This window comes from Paralichthys olivaceus, chromosome 14 (genome assembly GCF_024713975.1).
Source record: "Paralichthys olivaceus isolate ysfri-2021 chromosome 14, ASM2471397v2, whole genome shotgun sequence".
NCBI lineage: Eukaryota > Metazoa > Chordata > Actinopteri > Pleuronectiformes > Paralichthyidae > Paralichthys > Paralichthys olivaceus.
In genome coordinates, this window is record NC_091106.1 from 6,589,299 (window position 1) to 6,611,536 (window position 22,238).

At 40.1% G+C, this 22,238-nt stretch overlaps 1 protein-coding gene across 4 annotated transcripts in view; it reads left to right on the top strand.

Moving 5' to 3' along the window:
• Positions 1-21,373, top strand: part of LOC109635895 (regulator of microtubule dynamics protein 2) — a 35,753-nt gene extending 14,380 nt beyond the window's left edge. For all 4 annotated transcript variants that reach the window (XM_069538892.1, XM_069538893.1, XM_020097376.2 and 1 more), the window contains 9 exons: positions 2,133-2,313; positions 2,394-2,496; positions 4,048-4,108; positions 13,816-13,891; positions 14,490-14,567; positions 16,451-16,549; positions 17,925-17,978; positions 18,065-18,145; positions 18,619-21,373. In XM_069538892.1, coding sequence (XP_069394993.1) covers positions 2,133-2,313; positions 2,394-2,496; positions 4,048-4,108; positions 13,816-13,891; positions 14,490-14,567; positions 16,451-16,549; positions 17,925-17,978; positions 18,065-18,145; positions 18,619-18,672 — 787 coding nt within the window. In that variant the 3' untranslated portion in view covers positions 18,673-21,373. The remainder of the gene's footprint in view (positions 1-2,132; positions 2,314-2,393; positions 2,497-4,047; positions 4,109-13,815; positions 13,892-14,489; positions 14,568-16,450; positions 16,550-17,924; positions 17,979-18,064; positions 18,146-18,618) is intronic.
• Positions 21,374-22,238: the final 865 nt, after the last annotated feature.

A 22,238-nucleotide genomic window follows, 5' to 3' on the forward strand; every position in this document is an offset into this window, starting at 1 on the left:
ATGTGTACTATCTTGATCAATTAAATTATTTAACAATGGCAGATTGTTTGTCACTGAAGGAACACATGGTTTGACCACTCCTTTCATCTGAATGGGTCAAAAGTATCAAATATCATGTAATTAAAAACTGGTACCACTGAATTAGCACAATGAACATCATTTATTTTCTACTGCCCTCCATCTGAATTATCCCAAGAAAAATAATTTAATTTCTTCCATTATTTAAGAAGCGATTGTTTCACAGCTGTGCACTGTAACAGTGCAAGGTTAATAAGGGTTGCTGTACAGATATACATTGCATAAACACACAGCACAACTAAATGGACCCTTAGCTTCTTTTCTCTTTCAACTCAAGTCATTCATGAGCCGGGGAATGGCGTGACAGGAATGCGCTGATCAGTCAGTGCTGCCTGTCTCTCCAGCTCTACTGAGTAAATAACTGCTGCGAGGGAGGGAACACAGACTGCTGCATGAATGAAAGAACAAAAGGATGAATGAATTGGGATGAATGAATGACACAAGTTCAGTACTGCGATGCAACAGTTAAATGTCTAGTCTATGTATTGCAAGGCCGTGCTCTAAAATATGGTGTGATCAGACTAAATAGAAAGACCACAGCAGTCAGAGTAAACATTAAAGCACACCCATTCACATGTTTTAAGCTGGGGTGTATTGGGCAATAAATGGTTTGAGCTTTTTCTCTAAGTTTGATGGTTTACTCAGGAGTTAGTGCAGAGAACAAACTGTAAAAAGGCTTTGGAGCATGATCCTAAAATAATGGTATAAAAACAGATGAAGATTAAAATAAATATTTTCCAAAGTCTAGTTTCTCATAAAGGTATGCTGTTTATCTGTTTCCTATTAGGCTATTGAATGTGAAAAACAAGTATTTAATATATTTAACTATTATCTATAAGCTGCTCTTTAAAGCTGGAATCTGTCCGTATTTGCACATACATTTAATGGGTTCTTTTCTGACTCATAAGCTTCTTAGTTTCGTAGTAATATGTCTATTTTTTTCACAGGTCTGCTAACTTATAAACACACAAATAAAGGTGAAAAAACTATATATACTGTCTATAGTATGTACATGTGTGCTATAGTTTTATTTATTTTTATTTAATTTATTTTTTGAAAGTTTTGTTGCATCATTTAAGTAATGACAGCTCAGGAGGCCTGACTTCCTGAAACAATGGCAGTTGGTTGGAGTATTGCGATTCCGCAGTATGAGATTGTGGACATTTTCGGCATAAGTTTCAGAACAGTTTAGGAACCGATACACAGAACTGAAATTTCTATCACTGTTTATGGTTATCTGGTACTTGGCATTTCGTTGGAGGTGTGTGTTATGGGTGGGGAGGAAGGAGCCTTTAGCACGAGGCACCTTTTGGGCCTAAAGTCTTTCTGTCTATGGCCCGCTCTGACAAGTCCCTCCAGAACCATGGCTCACAGCCCAAAATCTTTCCTTAACCACCAATGACGCACAAGCAGCGGCTGCCAACACTTAATAGAGGCTTTTCATATTTTTACCCATGTCTATGTCTTTCATTTAAACCTGAACTGTTAATATTGCTTGGCTATTCTTTCTACTGCTGCTTCTTAAGTGTTAGCTGAGGGTGTTAGCTCTTACAACTACAATAGTTGAAAGGGTATTATAAAACATCTCATGAGAACATTGCGTGCGTCACCCTGACAAACAAATCTCCCTTCACGCAAACGTTTTCAAGTTTTCACGTTAAGACGTCAAGACTTTTTTTACAGCTAGCATTTATAAACAATTAAGCTTTCCACTTATGTAAACCAATGATATGTGTGTGAACAGGAAGTGAAGATTGATCCTTTATAATCAGAACTTGGCAGAAAACCACCTGTAAAAATGTAGATTCTTCTGAAAAAGTCGCCCTCACAAGTAGAAAATGGTTTTTGGATTGAGTTACTGGGACACAGGCCATCATCTTTATATAAACTGATAACATTCAGGCTGTTTATTCATGCTTCTGAGATCAATTTCATGGTGATCTGCCGGCCTGGTGATAGAAACACCAAGGTCTTTAGTTAGCAAATTGCGACAGCTAACTGAAACTGTACCTTTTCTTTTATTGAAATGTTCTCTGTGTTTTTTGTTTTTTCAGGTATATGACTGCTCTTACAGACTCTGAGGATGAAGAGCTAAGTGATGAAGAACAGAGGGAGGAAGAACAGCCTGCGGACAAGTTATCGATTCTCCTTGAGAGGATCGACTCTTTGCACCATGGCACAGAATCTGAAAAAAGAGAGAGTCTCAACATACTTTTGGGGCACAGAGAGGAGGAGGTTAAATTGCTTTTTAACTGATTATATTCGGTTCATAGAGGTTTCTGTGTTTTAACACTTGATGTATTGTACCTATGTAGTTTGGACAGAACTCGATGCTTCTCTGGCGGCTGGTCCGAGCTTACTGTGATGTTCATGATGTCAGTGCCACTCTAGAGGAAAAGAAGACCATTGCACAAACTGGTAATTTACCAAACTACTTAATTTAATTGCTCATTTACCAAGCATGTGATGTGACTAGATGTGAGCAGAGCAGGATGTGACTCAGGATCTGACCTAGATGTGAGGTGATACTTTATATTGTCACAACCACAGCTCTACAAGACAAACCTCAAATGACAGTGTCTCATAACGAAACTCACATCCATGCAATCCTGCGGTGACCTCGGTCAGCTGGTTTTAGTCGGTGACCCACAATGAATTTGCAGAAACAATGTTGGTAAGTGTTGACCAAACTAGGACATTACCCATGGTAATATCCCACAGTGGATCAGATATGATTAACTGCGAGTGTTATCTTTACGTGTTGCACCGTCAATTTGGTAGAAAGAGAAATCTATAAAAATCTATATATAGGCTACCTGATTTCATTGCATAAATATCACCACTATTGAAACCAAGTGCCACCATAAGAAAAGTATTTAGCTGTCACCTTTTGACCCTCTGATCATTAGTTATCGACTGATATTGTCAAGTCAAAGGTCAAAACAAAACCAAACCACATCATAGTAGCTATTTTAAATTATAGCCTAGTGCGTGTGAATTAAAGGGTCACCTGTGAGCACTCTGCAACAAATTCAGATTGAGATTTTAAACTCCTCTTTACAAGGTGCAGCCTTTTGCAGTCGGTAATTAAAGTTGATGGTCTAGAGGACTGTGGAGAAATCTATGTTTGTCAGTCAGTAAAAGGCAGAGATTTACTAATCATTCATCTAGTGTAGTCAGAGACAGATCTTTTAAAGCAGCCCACACAGTATAACATACACTGAGCTTTTGAGATTGTTAGGTCTTGGTAAACTATTAAGCACTGAACTGTTTTTCTTTACAGAATGTCTTTTCCACACACCATAAATAGGTATTGGATAAACCATATAGTCTTTAGGTCAACTTCTTGAATACAAAACATATTTCTGCTACCGACCCTTTAACCTAACCCTTTAGGTTATAATGACAATGCACTTGTCTTGTGTTACACTACTGTGTGCAGTGGACAGTAATGCTTTTATTGCATTAACAGCGGATGGTTTGTGATTCTGCACTTGTGAGGTTCAGACTGGATTTACCTGTTTCTCTGTGATCCTTCCTCATCAATGAGCCACTTCAGAGCAGGCCAGGTGCCTCCTGCAAAGACACCTTTGTCAAAGCATCCGACATTGTTGGACATGTGGATATTTAAAGCAACCGGGCATCATATTTAACATTCATTCAGATGTTAATAGAGCAGATGGAATGAGACACTTCCCACTGAGTGATGAAGGATTTAAAACTGTTCCTTCTTCCTGGAATGCATTTCATATCTCTTCTGTTATTATTCTTTTAATCCAGCGCCTGGTGATGTTTCTTGATTTATGCACTCTATATCCTGTTGTGTTTTCTCAGGTAACACACCCTTTGACTCCACAAATTCATGCTCCTCTTTTGTCATGTAAACAAGAATGCCCGGAGTGAATTGTGTGCATTTAATTTGTGTTTCAGCCGAGTATCATTGTATGTCTATCTTTCGGTTTCTCTCAGGGAAGAAAGTTGGTGAGGAGGCGGTGAGCCTGAACCCCACATGTGCTGACAGTCATCGGTGGTACGTTTGAGCTGTTTCCCTCCTTCCTTCATTTTATCATTTAACAGCTGCTTTTTTTCCTTTTCACTTAAGTCTTTCCAGCTGCCATTTCAAAAGCAAATCAATCAAGCATACTTGATAATACATTTTGATGGCATGTGACTTGCTGTCATTTAGCTCCATTATGGGAATCACTGATGTTTGAATTAGACAGAATAAAAGCATAAAACTGGTACTTTCCCTAGTTAAGAGGTCTGGGGGGGCTGTAATTTTGAGTGATATGTCTGCCTGGAGCAACTGTTCCTCTGTGTTTGACTGGATCGTGGACTTGTGCTTTTCTTAGGGAGTTTAGCAAACGAACAAATCAAAAGGAAACTCTGAGAAAGCCCACATGGGTAGATGACAGAGCTACTTAAAAGTACATTATGGTCTTTTACACTTTGGGGCAAACCAAGACAGACCAACATATAAAAAGAAAGTTGCATATTTCTTCAAATAAGAGGGAAAAGGGTGTTTTCAGCAGAGCATTGCTACATGCTTTGCAGACGTGCATATTTCTGAGATAATAACAGCTTGCCTCCCAAACAACTCTGTCCTGCAGATCACCCCCTCCTCCAGCCGATAGCATCAGATCAACTTCCAGGAATGTAAACAAAGCCTAGGTAACCTTCGTTCAGATAGACTGACAGTTGCACAGGAATAATGCATGTAATTAATGGTCCTCTGTTATTGCACAAGCTGTGCATATTTACAGCTTTACATATATAGTGTTTAAGGTTACTCTGGTGATACCCTGTGTCCAGATCATAATGTATGTTTGTATTTAATGTGGAGTCATCTTGTAGCTGTGCTTTATTGTAAGACTTGTCCTGATATTACTAAAAAGGTATCTTAAAAGTGGTTTTGGTTGTAGCTCGTGCAGCGAATAACAGATTTCTATGTGTGGACCTTCTTATAAAACTAAGTTAAGGGAAATTTTGCAGCCTCAAGCCATTCTCAGACAAATTAAATGAGTTGAGCCTCTTCTCCCCTGGTTTATCTCCCCCAATTGCTCAGCGACTCAGGGAAAACTCTTGCTTTTAATTATCTGTTCAGAGCCGTGCATCAGAACTGGTGAGATGAATCCCGTTTGCGTTAGTGCAGGGCCACATTGGTGCATTCCCCTTCTGAAACACTGCTCATGTCAAAACTTGACTGCTGATCAAACATGGAATCCCTGGCTTGAATAGAGAGATGATGATTGCACCAGATGCAAGTCTGAGCTCTGATTTGAAGACAACTGCAAAGTCTGCTCCCAATACAGCTTCAATAGAATGATAAAAGGCAGCTTTAACTTGCAGTAGCTCTGTGTACCTCATGTTCAACATTGCGCCTGGAAATATGAACCGCTAACATTGGTGTGTTTGCATGTTTATATGATAGATCTCCAAAGTGTACGTATTTGTTACTGGTACATTCCCTGATTTAGTGTCCTGTGTAATTGAGATCATGTGGCTACTTTCTGTATGCTTGCGTGTGAAGATTTCTCCTGGCAAACAGACCGAAACTGGCTGGTCGAGCCAGCAGCCCTGTTTGCTCTGTTCATTAGGGGATAATTAGTATTAGCTCATACACATACCTCAGCACTTGAGACGTCAAGTGAAATAGAAGGCCGTGTTTGTTTAGTTAATTAAGAGCAACAGCTTTAAAAAAGCTTAATGCTTAATCCTATATCCACTAATGGAATTTGTAAGATTCTTAAACCGAGCAGAAACACTGTCTAAGTTGAATGGACAGGGCAAAGTAGGTAAAGCCGCACTTTAAGAAGGGAGGAGGCAGGGACTGGGGACGGTGCCAGGCAGTGTTGCAAGGAAGTTTATGTCTGAGGTAACTGTTTACTTAGTCTTCCAACGCCGTGAGAAAAGTTATCACCTGTTTCCCAGAATGCCGCCCAGCTTGTCACAATATGACAGATGTTGTTAAGATGCGCCTCAAGTTGGTTTCTGCTCTGCCACTGAAACTACTTGTATAGACTTTCAGTGACTGATGCACAACTAGCTCTGACCAGTTATTGTCATAATTTACCAATTTTACACAGTTCATTAACAACCTCACACATCATGTGATATGAGCCTTCTGGCTCAGTCTTCATGCCACGGTACCACAAAGCTGGCTAAAATCCTAAAAGGCAGTTGTAATTAGAGTTTTTTTATGTGACACTGATGTGTTAAACCAGTTTTAAATTACGCAAAGTGTCTCATTAGTGTTCATGACCTGAATAATTAATTTTATATCCCATTTGATCTTTAAAATGATTTTATAAACTTTAATTTGTGGAAATTTGCTTAAGTCATTTTATAGAGCAACAATAGATCTTCAAACTGAAGCTGATTAACTCCCGGGACCTAATGCATTTCCCCTCAGATCTTTGAGTGACAAAGTATCTGGTAGGGTGAGCAGGGCTGTCAACAAACCTGCTCTGCTGAATCTGTTCCACTGCAGGGCAAGCCACAGATATCAATCACAGTTTCTCTGTGAAAGATACAAACGCTGTAGCTGTGTCCCGAAAATGTCAGAATCTAGAACAACATCTTTATGACAAAGTCCCATTTCACAGGCTATTCCAATTGCAGCAGTTGAGTTTCTGTCAAGTTGTCCTGAGAAGAGGAGCAGGGTCAGTCTGGTCTTTAGGTCATCTGAGACAATACAGGCGCTTCCCTGTTGGCTTCACTCTCCTGACCTGGATTCTATGTCCATTTTATATTCAGTCTATGTATTCATCATATTTGCATTACCTTACAAATATACGGCAGATGACACTGATGCACTAATTCTTTGAAGATTTTAGCTCCTCTACATTTTCATTTTAATTAAATTGAGACATTCTCAAGATCAATATTGATAAAAGGGCAGATATTATGATGGTCAACTGTGCACAGTGTCTTGCCAGTATCTCTGACAATAAGTAGCACATTTCTAAAATTATTAACTTCTACTGTATTCTCTTTGGGTTTGTTTTTACACTGTAGCATTGATATTGGTGCTTGTTCTGGCATTGCCAAAAGTCCAGCGTCCGTCAGGCTCTAGTGTACACATTCACAGTTTTAGAAACCATGAAGCTCATTTATGGAGGTTTGTATTTATTTGTTCAGAGCCAAGTCTATGGCCATAGTGACAGATCTCAGACTGTTATCATAGATGTTGGCATTACTTTAACAACTCAAAGCCTACCTATTGACAATTGTTTACATGCAGCTGGAAGTTGTGAACATGCGCAGCCAAACTTGTTCACTGTCCATTTAAAGAGCTGAAGTGATGAATGAATGTGAAGTCCGTTTAACTGTCATCACTTCACAAGAGATTACACATACTTTCCAACTCTGTCATGCACCAAATCTCTGTGCTTTTCCCTGGTGTGGTGGATGCAGTCAGTATCTCTACGGCTTTCTACGCTGTCACCTGCTAAATATTTTTATCCCCAGTTTATCGTAGAGGAGACACCTCCTCACTCAGATTTCATGCTTTAAAAGCTCTCCACTAATATCATGTCTGCTGTAGAACTCTCTGGTAAATCATTCTGAAAAAGGAAGCAGAAAGAAACATACTGTAAGATGTGTTTTGTGTGTTTGAGGAAGACGTATGCATGCCATTACATGAGGTGCTTTCGTGACAGTGAGTGTGAGGCCTATTTGTATAATCTCAAGAGGCTGATGGCTGGAAGCTGTGATTTGTTCGTGTATCGCCGGCTTTGTTTGTAGGTGCGTTTTCATTTATCCCTCCATGGGAATTCAGCCCGTGTAAATCCCTGACCATAGGGCCTCTCTGATGGTACAAAGGCCCATGGATTAAGCAGGCAGCCTGTGGCGGAGCCCGGTCAACGGAGGGAGAATGGGGTCACTTCGACCTTACAAAGACAACTTTAATTTCGAACACGTGCCTCTGTTTGCCAAGGTCATCGTTAGTGTCGCCGTGGCAGCATTGTGTTCCTAGTAGTTGTGGAAACCCTGCGTGTGTGTAAACTTCAGCCCTCACTGTCCCTTGGCTCATCGCTGTGGGAACACTTGACACACGGCCTCAAATCCCACCTCCCCTCCAAAGAAAACACCATCGGCTCATTCTGTCATGCGCTAAGTGTATCAGAGCACTTCACACACTCCTACTCATTGTCTCACACAGGTTGTCCTTGAATTCCTCAAGTTCCTCCTCCTGTTTCTGTACATGTTTTAGCTTGGAGTCCTGCCCGGCCCTCTCTGCCTTTGAATGAGCTGTCTATGTTTGGATCTGAAGGCTGAAATCAATCTGCTGTTTCCGCTAAGCAGCTGACACTTAGGCCCTTTTGTTTTTGCCCAGCAGAGTGGGGGATTTCACTGAGCCGCTGCGAAAAACTAGGACTAACCTTGCACAATTAAGTGTTCTGTCCTTCTCTCATCTTCCCCCCTTGTCATGTTTTGCCGCCGCCTACCTTTCCTCCCTCCTCTTCTTGATATTTCCTTTTTTCTTGCCTTAGCCAGCGAAGAGATAGTATTTCAACTCTGAGAAGAAAGGAAAAGATTAACAACAGCAAGTACAACCCTTGAGGCTAGACACACCTTCACATCACTTCGCCTCATTCGCTCCCTCCCCTCACTTCTCTCCGCCCCTACCTCTGCCTCTCCGCTAAAGACCTGTTGCAGTTACGCACAATAGATATGTTGCATAACACCAAAACAACATCTCCTGCAGAGTACAGAAAAGTTCATCCTTAATCTGTTTGTAAATTACAGACATAGAATACAGAAACACAGGAGGATAATGTACTTTGATGTACTAACAACTGGCATCTCCACCCAGTCTAATTCCACTGGGGAAAGTCCAGGTGCCGAGATGAGCCAACACTATTATATGCTGCTCCAATCACGAGCAGCTCTGCCACTGGCACTCTTGGGTTTACATACTTCTCAGTAAACACTGCCAGAATTGCCACATGCTGAATAATGTGACAGCGAGCCAATCAGAGGGAAGTAGAAATATGTCTTGCGGTAGCATGAAGTTGAGCAATCTGTCCCACAGTCCACACCTGGGAAATGTTCAATATCAATTATGATTACTGTTACTCTGTGGAATTCTGCCCTTGTCCATATTCTCATCTCAACAATGCTAAGATTTATTGCTTCTAACCACATCAGCATATAGCAACATGCTGGTGGGTTACTGACTGGTTAGCATAACTGCTCAAGTAAGATTAAAGCTAGCTGCACTCATTACGTACCACAGCCTTAGAGGTTCTGTTTTCACCCCTGTCCTTTTGTTTGTTGGTTTTCATGGGTATTTTTTTTTTTTCAAATTTTTGTTGTAAGCAAGATTACACAAAACAACTTTGTGGTAGGATGTGGTATGTGTCAGAGAAGAACCCATAACATTTTGGTGCTGATACTCAGATCATGGGGTGGATCAAACACTGTGAGATGGGACCTTTTTCAACAATTTTTTGGCATACTAATTCATGGAATTTAATGCAAACATCTAGGGAACTAATATTCATGGGTGTGTGAAATGTGGTGCAGCTTGTTGGAATTTAAAGGGCCTGTTGGGTAGCAGTGGATCATTATACACTTTCAGTGCATTACGGGTGACTTCAAGGAATAAAGAGTGTACAGTTGGAACAGAATATTGCATAAAGCTGCTACTAAAGGTTTTCTATTAGAAATCGATCTGCAGGATGATTTGCTCAAGTTATCAAAAAACCAGAATAAAGTATTTTCTGCACAACATTCTGGTAACAGAGTAAAGAGATGGAACAGTTGGCATTATCTGTTTTTAGCTCTGTAAATTCATTAACAGTTAGAAAGTTGTCAACTAATTTTCTGTTGATCCATGGATAATTTTAATAGTTTTCATTTATGGTATTGAATTACTGCAATATAAACTAGAGTCTACATCTATTCCAGCACCTGTGTATAAAGCTAAATGCTGATGTCAGCGTGCGGAGATGCCTCAAAATTAAAATGCTAATCTGCCAGTGCCTCAGAGGTAATGTTTACCATGTTTGCCCTCTTAGTTTAGCATATTAGTATTTTAACATTTGCTTATTAAAACCAATCAAAATGCATGGCTCAGACTGGATGTCATTAGTTTTGTCGAACCAAAGTGTTGGACTAAGTGATAGTTTGACCTGATGATGGCACTATATAGAAAGTGTACATTTTTCCATTTTATTCTGAGAAGCAACATGGATCCAATTGTTGTAAAACACATTTCACTCAAGGCCAAAAATGTGGTGGTACAAGAGGAAAAGCCAGAGAGTTCAGATGGGACTGTACGTCCTGTGAATGTCTCCTCAGTCTGGACAGTGTTAAATCAAACAAATGGTCCCCTAGCTGTTAAAAATGAAATCTTGATAATGAAATGATGTGTTCCACTCAGATTTACTTGAATTGTATTATGTAGCTGGATTGTGGAACAACTGGATACTGTATGAGGGGAGCTCAAATTAGATTGAAATGCAGTAGCCAAGTGTCCTGGCTCTATTTGCTCTCAGCAGATATTTAGTCCCCGGTGATGGATTTACTCAAAGCCTTTACATCCAACAGTCTGTTTTGATTGGAAGCCAGGCAGTACAACTGCAGGCAGATAGCATCTCTGCTCTTATGATGTTGTTGAGCTCTGCTCTCATCGAGCGCCAACCAGCAGCAGAGTGGTTGCACCCTGCACTACCTTAAGAACATAAACATGGATCTTTTTAGTTACAGTTCCTTGCAATTCATATGCCTTTGCTTGCTTTGCAGAGCATATAGGGTACTTAAAAGTGATGTGGCTGGTAATTGTCTTGTCACTGTTCATTTTCCACACCACCCACATGAATGGGGGTTTGCACAAAGATATTTGTATGCTGTATCATCCAATTACAGCCCCCTCAATCATCTGTGTGGTTTTCTTTATTTTCTTATGTAGATTGGTTCACCCACCAGATAGAACATTGTCAACTGAAGTAAAATCACGATTTCTTACTTGACAGAATGAAAGACAAAAATTTGTGTGAGCATGCTGTGCCTGTTCACTATCCATCCATCTACAGATCAATTTATCTTCTAATTCCAGAAATCTCTTTCTTACAGTGTCGAATTTGGTGCGATTTGGACATAGGACATGTTCAAGGGCTCAAAAGTTGTCAACTTGGGTCTGAAGATTGTATCGATTTCTTAACAGACCTAAAATACGTCGACATGCAATCTATGAAAAAATAACAGCAGTTAAGTAAATCATTCAACTTGTATATTAAAGCCACACATTAAAACTAATAAAGCAAATTATTTTGCATTTAATGTAAAACCTTGACCCAAAAATCTTAATTGCAGATAAACCAGGTGCGATGAACACAAAGTTTTCTATCTTCTCTCTGCACCATATACTGTATATAAAAATATCTTCACACTACACCAAGCCCACAAACAATAAAAATGAAATTTGTAGAACTGTTTAAGGAGGACTTACTAATGACAAAAAAATAATTCATAAGTAGCTCCAGAGAATTACCCCAAGCCAAGGTTTAGAACAGGCACTGCAAACACAAAAAAAGTGAGTGACTACAGTAACCTACCTCCAAATCATGCCCTGTTAAAAAAATCCATTCACACATGCCAGACACCTCAGCACACACGCAAAGTTGCAGATTCCATCTACCATCAGCACCACCACCATGTCAGATGACCTCTGTAGAGGCTGATCCTTTAAATAAAAGGGTGTTTATGTCACTCGGTGGTGTTTGACAAAGTACCAGCAGGATTAAAGCAGCCTTGCGGTGAAAAGACTTTGATCAACTCTCTCCTCTCCAAACCCTCAGCGTCATGCTGACTTACAGATTCCAAAGCTGAAGTCACTCCTTGTTTCCCCCTCCACCTGTTCAAGTCAGTGTATTAATTAGAGAGTGAGATAAAAGGTGAAGCAGCTTATCTCTGCTGATGTTGTCTATCGAGGCGTCTCTCTAAGCAATCACTGTTGTGGCTCTTTTTTCAGTCCCCCTTAGGTTGACTCATTGTTAGTGAACCAGCTGGTGCCAAATTTCACTGCCCGTTTTTTCAATAACGTGTTTTTTTTCATCAAGATTTATGAATTATTAATTGGGAAATTCCCTTTGTTGAAGAAAGTGGAAGTTTCAATGAAATTAGTTCAGGAGTTGTTGCATACTTCCACAAAAAGACAGACAAATAGCAATGAAAACATGCCCTTTTTGGCTGAGGTGACAATAAGTTTGTCTGCATTATAAAGATGTGGCACAATGAGGACCGAAGTGATCTTGTCAGGCAAGGTCAAAGATTCGTATTTGTGAACCAGCTGGGCAGCGGAGCCTTTGTACAAGACACTCGATCCCAAACACATGGTGGTCCATGTCCTTAAAAGCTTTACAGCTGTTCCAAACTGTTCCAAATAACGGGGAGCCATGTATTGTGCTTTATTCATTTAAACACATGAACCCCTTTTTGACAAAGGTGAACCTGGTAGCCAGTGCTGGTTTGGAGCTGGTTCCACTTCCAAATCTTTTTAGAACCAGTCTGCTTTTAACTTGAGCTCCAGCCACCATCGAGCCACGTCATTACATCACAGGGGCCACATCTTTCAGAGGCTCCATTTGAAGACAGATTATATCCGTCCTTCTACTCCTGAGCAACGGAGGCTCCACCAGGTGGATCCTTTCCGGCCCAACGTATCCCAGGATTCATTGCGCATCAGTGTCTGTTTTTTGAAGAGGCAGCAGCAAGGGAAGAAAAAATGTCTGGAAGAATTCATTTATAAATTTAAGTATCTGCTTCAAATCAACTGAACAGCTAATGGTACACGTTTTTCAGCATTTTAAATGAACCAAGTAAGTGTCCGTAGTTCAGTTGCTCAGCGACTGCTGTAAGGGTGGACGAATGATGCTGCTGGTTTTGGCTGCAGAGACCAAGTTCTCGGAAGGATGCTGCTCCTGAATTGAGAAACATTGTACACGTCTCTGATGCAACACTGGCAGAAGCACACTGTCAACAATGGCAGACTACATTGATAACAAGCAGAAAGTTTGTCTCCTCCATGGACTCAAAGAGGGGGGAAGAGTTTGCGTTTCTCCGGTGCCTGTTGGATCGGGGGGAGACAGGCATGACAGGCATGTTATCCGGTTGTCGGATTTAGCTTCTTTCCGGATAAAAAAGAAATGTTGGCCTTGCCACGCAGTTACAGCAGATGATAGATGGCTTAACATATTTAACCTACAGATGCCGCTATTCCGCCTCATTGCGATGCGGCCTTATTTTAACCTACTGTCTATGCATGCGGGGATGCGGAATATTTATTTATTTATTTATTTTCGGGGGGACGTAGTCAAGGCGGGGGGCCGTTGTTGTCAAGGCGGCCGCCTTAACTATAAAGCGCTGCGGGAAACCCTGGGAATATAACAGCCTTGCTCCCTGCCAGAATAAATAAAAGCAAATAACCTCTGACTGTGATAAATAACCCACTCTGAGTTTCTGTTGATAATTACAGCCTAAAGTTAATCTTTGTTTATTTTTAATATAAAAGAACTTCAATCAACATATTACTAATGAACAGGTTGCTCTATTGTCTAACTTGTTTTACTTATTTTCACTTTCTTTTAGTTGTTTTCTCTTCTTCCTTTAATTCAAGTGCTGTTTATTTATTTTTTGTGGGGCAACAGATAGAGTATGTAAAAACTACAAGTGATGGGCCTAACTAAAACCTACAGCCACCTTATCAACAACACTGTGCTCTGTGTGCAGGTATGCCATCATGTGTGGAATTATGACAGAATATGACACTGTGCAGAACAAGATAAAGAATGGATACATCTTCAAGGTACGTTCTTGTCAAACACCAACAGTTTTTTAGTCGTATGTTGTGTCTTGGACTGCACATTCTGTTTCTTGTTGTGACTGTTAAATGAAATGCATGTTCATACTGTGTATATATACTTGCTCCTCCCATGTACTTAGAGTAGAGGGGAATAGTTACTCATGTCACTTAAGCCACTCCTTTGGCCATTCAGTTGCATAAGATGTGTGTGGAACACAGCACGTAGCATTTTATCTTCTGTCAGCAGCTTCCCCTAAACACTGTGTACATGCAAACTCTTGACAGGTGAAAGAGAAGGAGATAGAAGCTGAAAAGGGAAATGTGTGTGTGTGTGTGTGTATATATATATATATATATATATGTATATTTAAAAAAAAACTTGAGTCAGAGGAAGAAGGGAAAAGAACGAGGGAGAGAGGGTGCGTGACAGCAGGAGTGTGTGCTTGCATGGCTATATCGCGTGTGTGTGAGGTGTTTGTGAAATACTTGTGGGTTGGTGAAGCAGGACAGATCAGGTCAGAACAGAAGGCAGTGGAAACAGCAGCCGTGTCATGAATCAACAGTGAAAATCTTCTCCCTGTCTGTCTGCCTCCCCTCCCAGGATCATCTGGATAAAGCCATTGAGCTGAAGCCACAAGACCCGTTGTCCTACTACCTGCTGGGCCGCTGGTGCTACTCCGTATGTGACCGTCACACGTCTGTCCCATCTCTCCTCACATCCACAAACAGTGGATTTATAGACAAGTCTACATGCCCTCTGTCTCCCTTTGCTAACCCACCCACAATTTCCCCCCATTCATTCCCACTGTTTAGGTTTCCCTCTGGTTTATTTTTCCATCTGCACGATTTGGGATGTTATATTGTGCCATGGAGATACATCCTGTTTCTATTCACTTCATGTTCTTTCAGTGCTGCTGTTTGTTTTTGAAGTAGCTCTTGATTGTTTCTTTGTCTGTCAGTTGTTTAATCTTTGCTGTTATTTAAATACAGTGAATGATGTTGATGAATTATTGTCATTTAGAGGTAAAGGTTTACAGATGTTCCGCTGTTGTTTTATTATTAATTTATCACTGAACGTGGTGCCAGTTGTCAAACTAAGTTCCAGAAAGGAAGGAGGCTTTTATGTAGATTGACCTGATAAAATCATATAACACTCACCTATGCTGTCGGTACTAGAGAAGGTGTGAGCTACTCTGTAAATCTAGTGGTGCTGTAACACCTGATATTTTCCAGCTTTGAGTTTTATGGGCTTCTCTGTGTTAGCCTCATGTTCAACAATGATTTAGTGTTTGCATTCAGCCAGAGGTTCTGTTTGAAAGGTCCTGCGATGACGCCAAAGCAACGCTACACCTACAATTAGACATAGCTCTGATGAACGGTGTGAGACAGGAACATTACATGTTTGACCCAGGCTTGTCGTGGTTATTATCAACTCTGAGGTGTCAGTAGACAAGTGTCAGTGCACAGGGAACGTGTATGGCCTTTTTTCCTATCTTTATTCAAGAGCATGTTCTTTCAGTTTGTAAGCAGGACTTTCAGATTCTGTAGTGCTTTCACTCAAATCCCTGCGCTCACACTCAAATATACCCTGCTTGTGCTTAGATTTCCTTTCCTCCTACTTCAGCTCTTCTTCTCCTCGTGCTCACGCTGCTTCTGTGTGTGGGTTAAACATTGTCTCTCAGATTTCTTTCTCCTGCTCTTGAATTTCCCTTAGCAATAGAATGTCAGGTGTAGTGATGACAAGTGCTGCCCGCCTAGGTGCTTGAAGAAAAACTACAACATGGAGCAGGAGTCTAACAGATCGCTGGTTAACGTGGACCGGCAAAATCAAAGATCTTACGTTTTTTACATCACTGGAACTCTGTTGCTAGCAACTATGAAATGCAAAAGTAACCAAAACGAAGGTTGGACAGTTTCATTCATCATTATTACACCTGGCATTCTATTGGTTGGGGAGATTTGACAGACCTTCTGCAGAAAAAAAAACAAATGCAGAAGTCCTGCTGCCAAACCAAAAGACCACACTCTTAAATAAAGATAGTGGAAAAAAAACTCCCATATCATGTGGTCATGTAAAATACAGAAGAAGAAAAATGATGTCAAAATGTGTTGTGGCAGGACACTACTAAAGCTCTTATTCTACATGTTTTTGCCTAAAGACATTAAAACTCAAAATGACACAAGATAAAAAATAACACCCACATTACTTCATATCTAAAGAGAAGCAGCAGTAAAATAGTTGTAGATGTAAAGTGTTGTTTGAAGATAATGACCACTGTTATTCACAACTGCTCTTTAAAGTCTTAAAGAGAATCTTGACAACACCTGAAATCTTGTTTTTCGACCTGTGATTTAACCCGTCACCCTGCTGCAGCAAAGTGCCGGTCTCTTCATGGGGCAACTGTGACATCACTGCTGGGTGTGAGCAGTAATGTGCTTCTGCTACTGCCAGCATGTGAAGGAGGCAGTTAATACATTGTGTTTATTTATTTATCCTGGTGTAAATTCACTCTCAGACTCATTTGCGGAGTTGTCATTGTCAGGTGTTTGCTTGTTTTGCAGGTCGCACAGTTGTCTTGGATTGAGAGGAAAGTGGCGGCCACGTTATTCGGAGAGCCTCCAAGTGCCACAATTGAAGATGCACTTAAGAATTTTCTTAAGGTACAGTTTAAATTACCTTTTTTCACATCAGTCTGCAGGGTTTTCGACCACAGGACTGTTCTTAAACCAAACAAGTCACCGCATGTTGACATCGGAATGAAAACTTGTTTCCAACTGTTGCACCAAACACTAAACATCCACCTTGCACGAATCGTACAAACTGGAATAAATCGTCTAAGTGTTCTGTGTATTTTCTCACCTCTGCACACCTGCACAAACACTGCATGAAGTGGCAAAGCCTTTTGATTTTAGAGAGCTGCAAAATGATTGACTTTTTTTTTTACTTGTTGCCCAGTTGTGAAAGGGGTGGAAATAACTGCACTCGAATTAGGACTGATAGAGTTTTTCACACAGTTCTATTAATTTCATGTCGTCCTCTGAACTGATCTGATAGATGACATGAAGCTCCTGCAGCTAAAACACGAACACAGGGCATTCTTTTGGCTACAGGCATTTATTTCCATCAAACATTCCTTCAAAATGCCATCAGAACTTAACAAAATAAAATACAAAAATCATAAAATGAAACTAGTAAATACAGAGCATTCTCGCACAGAATAACAATCACCCAAACTCACTGCTGGATAATTCATCAAGATGTCGAATACACATATAGGTACATTCACATAAAGCAAATCAATGTGTGTCAAGCAGTTATCATGTAAATTCCATTAATATAAATGCACATAATTAAACTGAAATATTTTAAAGACATAAATCAACTTTTTTTAATAACCGTTTAAACTAAGTACTTCTGAACCTAAAGTGTAAAAGTGATGGCAGCTACATAACACATAGTGTCCTGTTTGTCCAGCATGCTCCTGCAACTTGTCTCCAGGTCGCCCCTGTGCCCAGAGTCCAAACACCAAACCCTTGTTTAAAAAGACTTAATCTGTGTTGCCACATTTTCAATGTTTATGTAGCAGAGAAAGGAAGTTTTTGCCTCTGGGCAATATACCTGTTCTCTCCTCCTCACATCTTGTGTGTCTCACTCATCGTTTGGATTTAAGTGGTCCTGTTATGACATGTTGCTTGTGACGCTGGCAGAGAGTTTTTAACACATCCTGCAGGGTTACAGCAGCAGATGCCTGGCTCCTAACCTGTGGTTATCTTTACTTGACTAACTGTTGTGTTGGAACGTCAGGTTGAGTCAGGGGAAAATGTCTCTTGTTGTTGTCCTTTATGATGATACACATACATACACAGATCACTATCTTTATTTAAGTAGAGAAGATACAGGTGTACAATCAAACTGTCAATCCAGCTATAATGTACCACCAGCTTTTTACTTGTAAATTACCTTCACACATTATTCATAAAGAGCTAGAATATTTTGATAATGAATCATAACCATTTCTTGTCTGTTTGTATTCAGGTTGAGGAGATCCATCCAGGGTATTCAAAAGTCAACTATGTATATCTAGCCAAGGTCAGTACCAGGAACTTTGTCATAATGTTCTATCGGATCCTGCTGGGACTCAACAAGTTGACAGTGTTTCTTCTCTTCTTTGACAGTGTTACAGAGACCTGGGGCAGAGAGAAAAAGCCAAGAAGATGTGTGAAGCTGCTTGTTCAATGAATTCCGTCTCCAAAGAGGTGAGACTCCATCACTGTTGTATTGCAAGGTTGTGTTTATGCGTCACAGGGTGATTCCTCATGCCTTTTATCCTCTCAACACAAAATGCATTAGAAACTAGGAACTAGAACGTCACTCAGTAGAGAGCACCTCCACCAAGGCTTAACAGTCCCCTTAATCAAGTTGCACTAAATTTCACACATTCATAGATATCAGCTCCATTAATGTGCCTGATTTTCTCATCAAGGTTTGTGAATTATTCCTTTGGAAATCAGTGAAAATATCACAAAAAGCCCTGTCTTGCAATGTGAAAGTGAAAAAACTCCTTTGTCCAGATCCATGCCAAAGTGTAATGGCTTCTTTCTTCACCCACACGGCATCCTTCCACCAAGTTCAAGAAAATCGTCTCGTTAATAGAAACATAGAAATGTATGGGTGGCTGCCTAATCAGTCACAATCATATTTCACTGTATTTTAAATATTTTCTCCTCAGGATGAAGATGCACAAAAGGATCTGGACTCTCTCTGCCCAGCGCTCGGAGTGTGATGACACAGTGTGTGTGTGTGCGCGCGTGTGTGTGCCTGCGTGCACGTGTGTGTGTGCGTGTGCGTGCTGAGGCCCTCATGTTAATTCACTCTGTGAGTGGAAGGAGGTGTGGTGTAGCTTTTTATCACCAGTGCGAGCAACAGGAACAGACAACCACCCTCTGTTCTTTTAAATCGGACGTTTCTAATCCTGTGTAGTTATATAAACATCACATACCTGGTTGTACGAAATCAGTGAGAGAATTTCTTCCATCTCTTTATTAATCTTCATCCAGCCTTTGTGATGGGTTTTTGTTGATTTTGATTGTAGAGAAATTGGATGGATAATAGTAAATTCAATGTGATGTTAGGATAGTCTGTATATCCGTTCCTATCTGGTTCAGTAGCATGTTGCACATATCCCTCTGAGGTCTGATTCCTGCAAGTTTCTACGACAACAAAGACATGTCACTTTTGTGAAAGTGTCCTATGGGACTTCTTCCTTCCTCTTTTGTCCTTTTTTGTTGTTGTGTGACTGTCTCTCTGTCACTACACATTCAAGTGGCAATAACAAAAGCATATCAGACAATGGTGCACCCAAACAAAGATATCGGAGCGCCTTGACCACTGGGTGACCTCTTGTCCTCTTCGCTCTGCTGTCGTTCAGACCAACGTTAAAGCTCACAGGCCACATCTAAGCACACATGTTCTAAAATAATGTGTGCATGTGGTGAACACACGTAGGTGAATATGTTCTCTTATGATCTCTTTCATGATATGTGATGTTCTGTGGTTGTTGACTTTGGCAGCGGTTCATTGAAGACAATGCTTGGTTACCTCCTTCTATTCAGCACCTGTGACAGTAATGTCACTCTGGTTTAATTGCAGTTTATGAAGTGATCCAACAGGAAGACACAACTTAGTACACTATTTGCAATGGGTGCAGTTGGTTTGTAATGTTTATTCTGGACCGCTGTTATACACATCTGTCAACAAGCCCTATGGAATTAATCGGAAGTCTAAGTCATGCATATATCACAATGGACTTTTATGACATGATGCGTCATCCCTTACATTTTTTTAATCTACTGCTTATCAATCAACTCTATTTGATGTTTTTAGAATTTTTAAACAATAAGCACCCATAGTGACGTTTTTTAAATAACATACCATTCCGACTCCTTTAAAAATTTTCAGGAAACGTTTTCTTTCAGCGTGGCAACCTAAATCCCTTCATTTCCCACTTGTTCCTCTCTTGAGCTCTGGCTCCCTTACACTCACTTTTAAATGAGTGTAATCTAAAGCCGATTTAATATTGAGATTTGATCCGTTTCATTTTTAACTTTTTATGTCAAACAGAGAAGAGAGCCTTCCTCAGCACACCACCCAAGCTCAAGAGTTTGTTTGTGGAGAGCTCCTGTTTCACTGTGGTTATATACAACATCTAATTTTCCCAGATGAGGTTAACTTTAAGTTTTGCTCAGGTTTCTATTAATTTAGAAAACATCCTGGACCAGTCCACATAGTTTTTTCCGTGAAGTGACAACATATGATTATGGCGGCTGATTAGAACAATGAAGAACTAATATTAGATGAGGGTGTTTAAAAAGAAACCAGACTGATTTGCATGTAAATTCAGTCATTGAAAGTGAGAGCAAGTTAAAGGAGAAATTCGGTTTTTTTGTGGGTGTGTACATGAATGATAATTGTAAAACTTTTTGGTATCAGTACGGTAGATTCCTTCCACCCGCACCATAACACAGCCGCAGGGGCTACAGTGTAACCATATGGGGCAACAGGGACAGCTCATCAGATGTCCACTACATGTCCACATCAGTAACAGATTCAGCCATAATGGTTTTTCTGAGTAGAAAACAAACTCTCCTCCCAACTCTCACCTGCACTCACGTTTCCTCCACCGTCTTCTTGCAACAACCCGGGGAAAGTGATAAACGAGTAACGTTAACAGACTTGAAGCAAAGACCCAGAATAACATTTCAGCTTTTTATTGATGGAAAAAAAGCATGTTTAGCGGACATTTTGTGGGCTGTTGAAGTTATCCTATAAGATTGCATTGTAGCCTCTGTGTCGAGATGCGGCTGCTAGCAGAGATGCTCTACTGGACCGATTCCAAACATTTTTGTAAGTACCATTTATTTACACACCCACATTTATGAACATAGGGCCCAGTTTGAAAAATACCTGACATTCTCCTTTAAACTAATTTAAAAAAAAAATAGGCACACTTGTTGCTTTAGCATGATGTAATGCATTCCAGGTTAGATATCGCCACTGATATCTGAGGTAATGATTGAATATTTAATGTAAGCCTTCCAGATTATTATGTGAATGTTTGTCGTCAGCGTTGTGTGATGCATGTCGTATGAAACCTTAAGTTGGGTTTATTTTGGGGATTTGTTTTGGGTGATTCTTGTTTTTCTATCATTGTAAAGTCTTAGCTATGAGACTACATTTGATTTAATTTAATTGTGTGTTGTAAGGATTACTTTAATGATAGGTGTTTAAATTTGTCACTTTACCAATTTTTCAACCAGCAATATGAATGTATTTATTTTTCTTTTTTCCAAATGCCAAAGCAAAACATTAATGAACACTATTTGAAATCTAATACACTACATAGAGATTATTCTGTACAGTCAAAGGCTGTGTTCTGTAACTGATAATTGTTACTGGAGTCTATAATTAAATCTGTGCTATCCTGATTCGAATTGTCAGATTCTCATTTGTCTCGCTTGTTTGAAAACATGAGCTCGTTTGTGCGCCTGTTAGTTTTATTGCTGTTCTGGAGGAATACCCTCTCACAAAAGGTTATATCATCAGTAACTTGTAATTAAATTGTACTGTGATTATATTGTATTATAAACTAAATAGATCTTGATCCCAAATCAACGAAAACAAAGGTAGCGAGCACGCTCCTACATGAGGATAAATGTTTGTGTAGTTTTCACATATCCCTTCCCTCTTTCCCCAGACTGCACATTTTGTGCCAGGCCATTTGGGAATTAACTACTGGATCAGATTCAGGCCAACGTCTCACCAGTCTGGTCATGTTTCATAATTTTGTTCCATGGTAGAACCACTCTAAATAACTCCAAAATGAGTACGGGTGTTTGTTTATGCAGTCATGAAAACTTCACCTCTCCACAACTGATTTCATTCGCACTTCAATCAAACCTGTCAGTTGACACAGCTGCAAAAGTCACTCACATCTGTTTCTTCTTAAATATGAGGGAAACTTTTTTATACTTATGCACTGGCATCATATGGTTCTGTACGTCTCTGTCTGATCACATCTTGATTGTCTGTACATGCTTTTGCGTACAAGACAGGACCTCTTGCTGCATAGGTTTGGTTTTCTCATGACGTCCACATGCTTGAAAAAAAAGAAGACCAGGCACGACACCACCCTCCTTAGGGGTTTTCATGGACTTCTGCTTATATGCCACTTTGTCTTAGTCCCACTTGCTCGTAGACTGTTGTGTATTTTGTCCTAATAATGGCAAAAAATGTATTATAATTATAACTATAATAATACTTATAATACGTTTTATAGAAAACATAGTTACA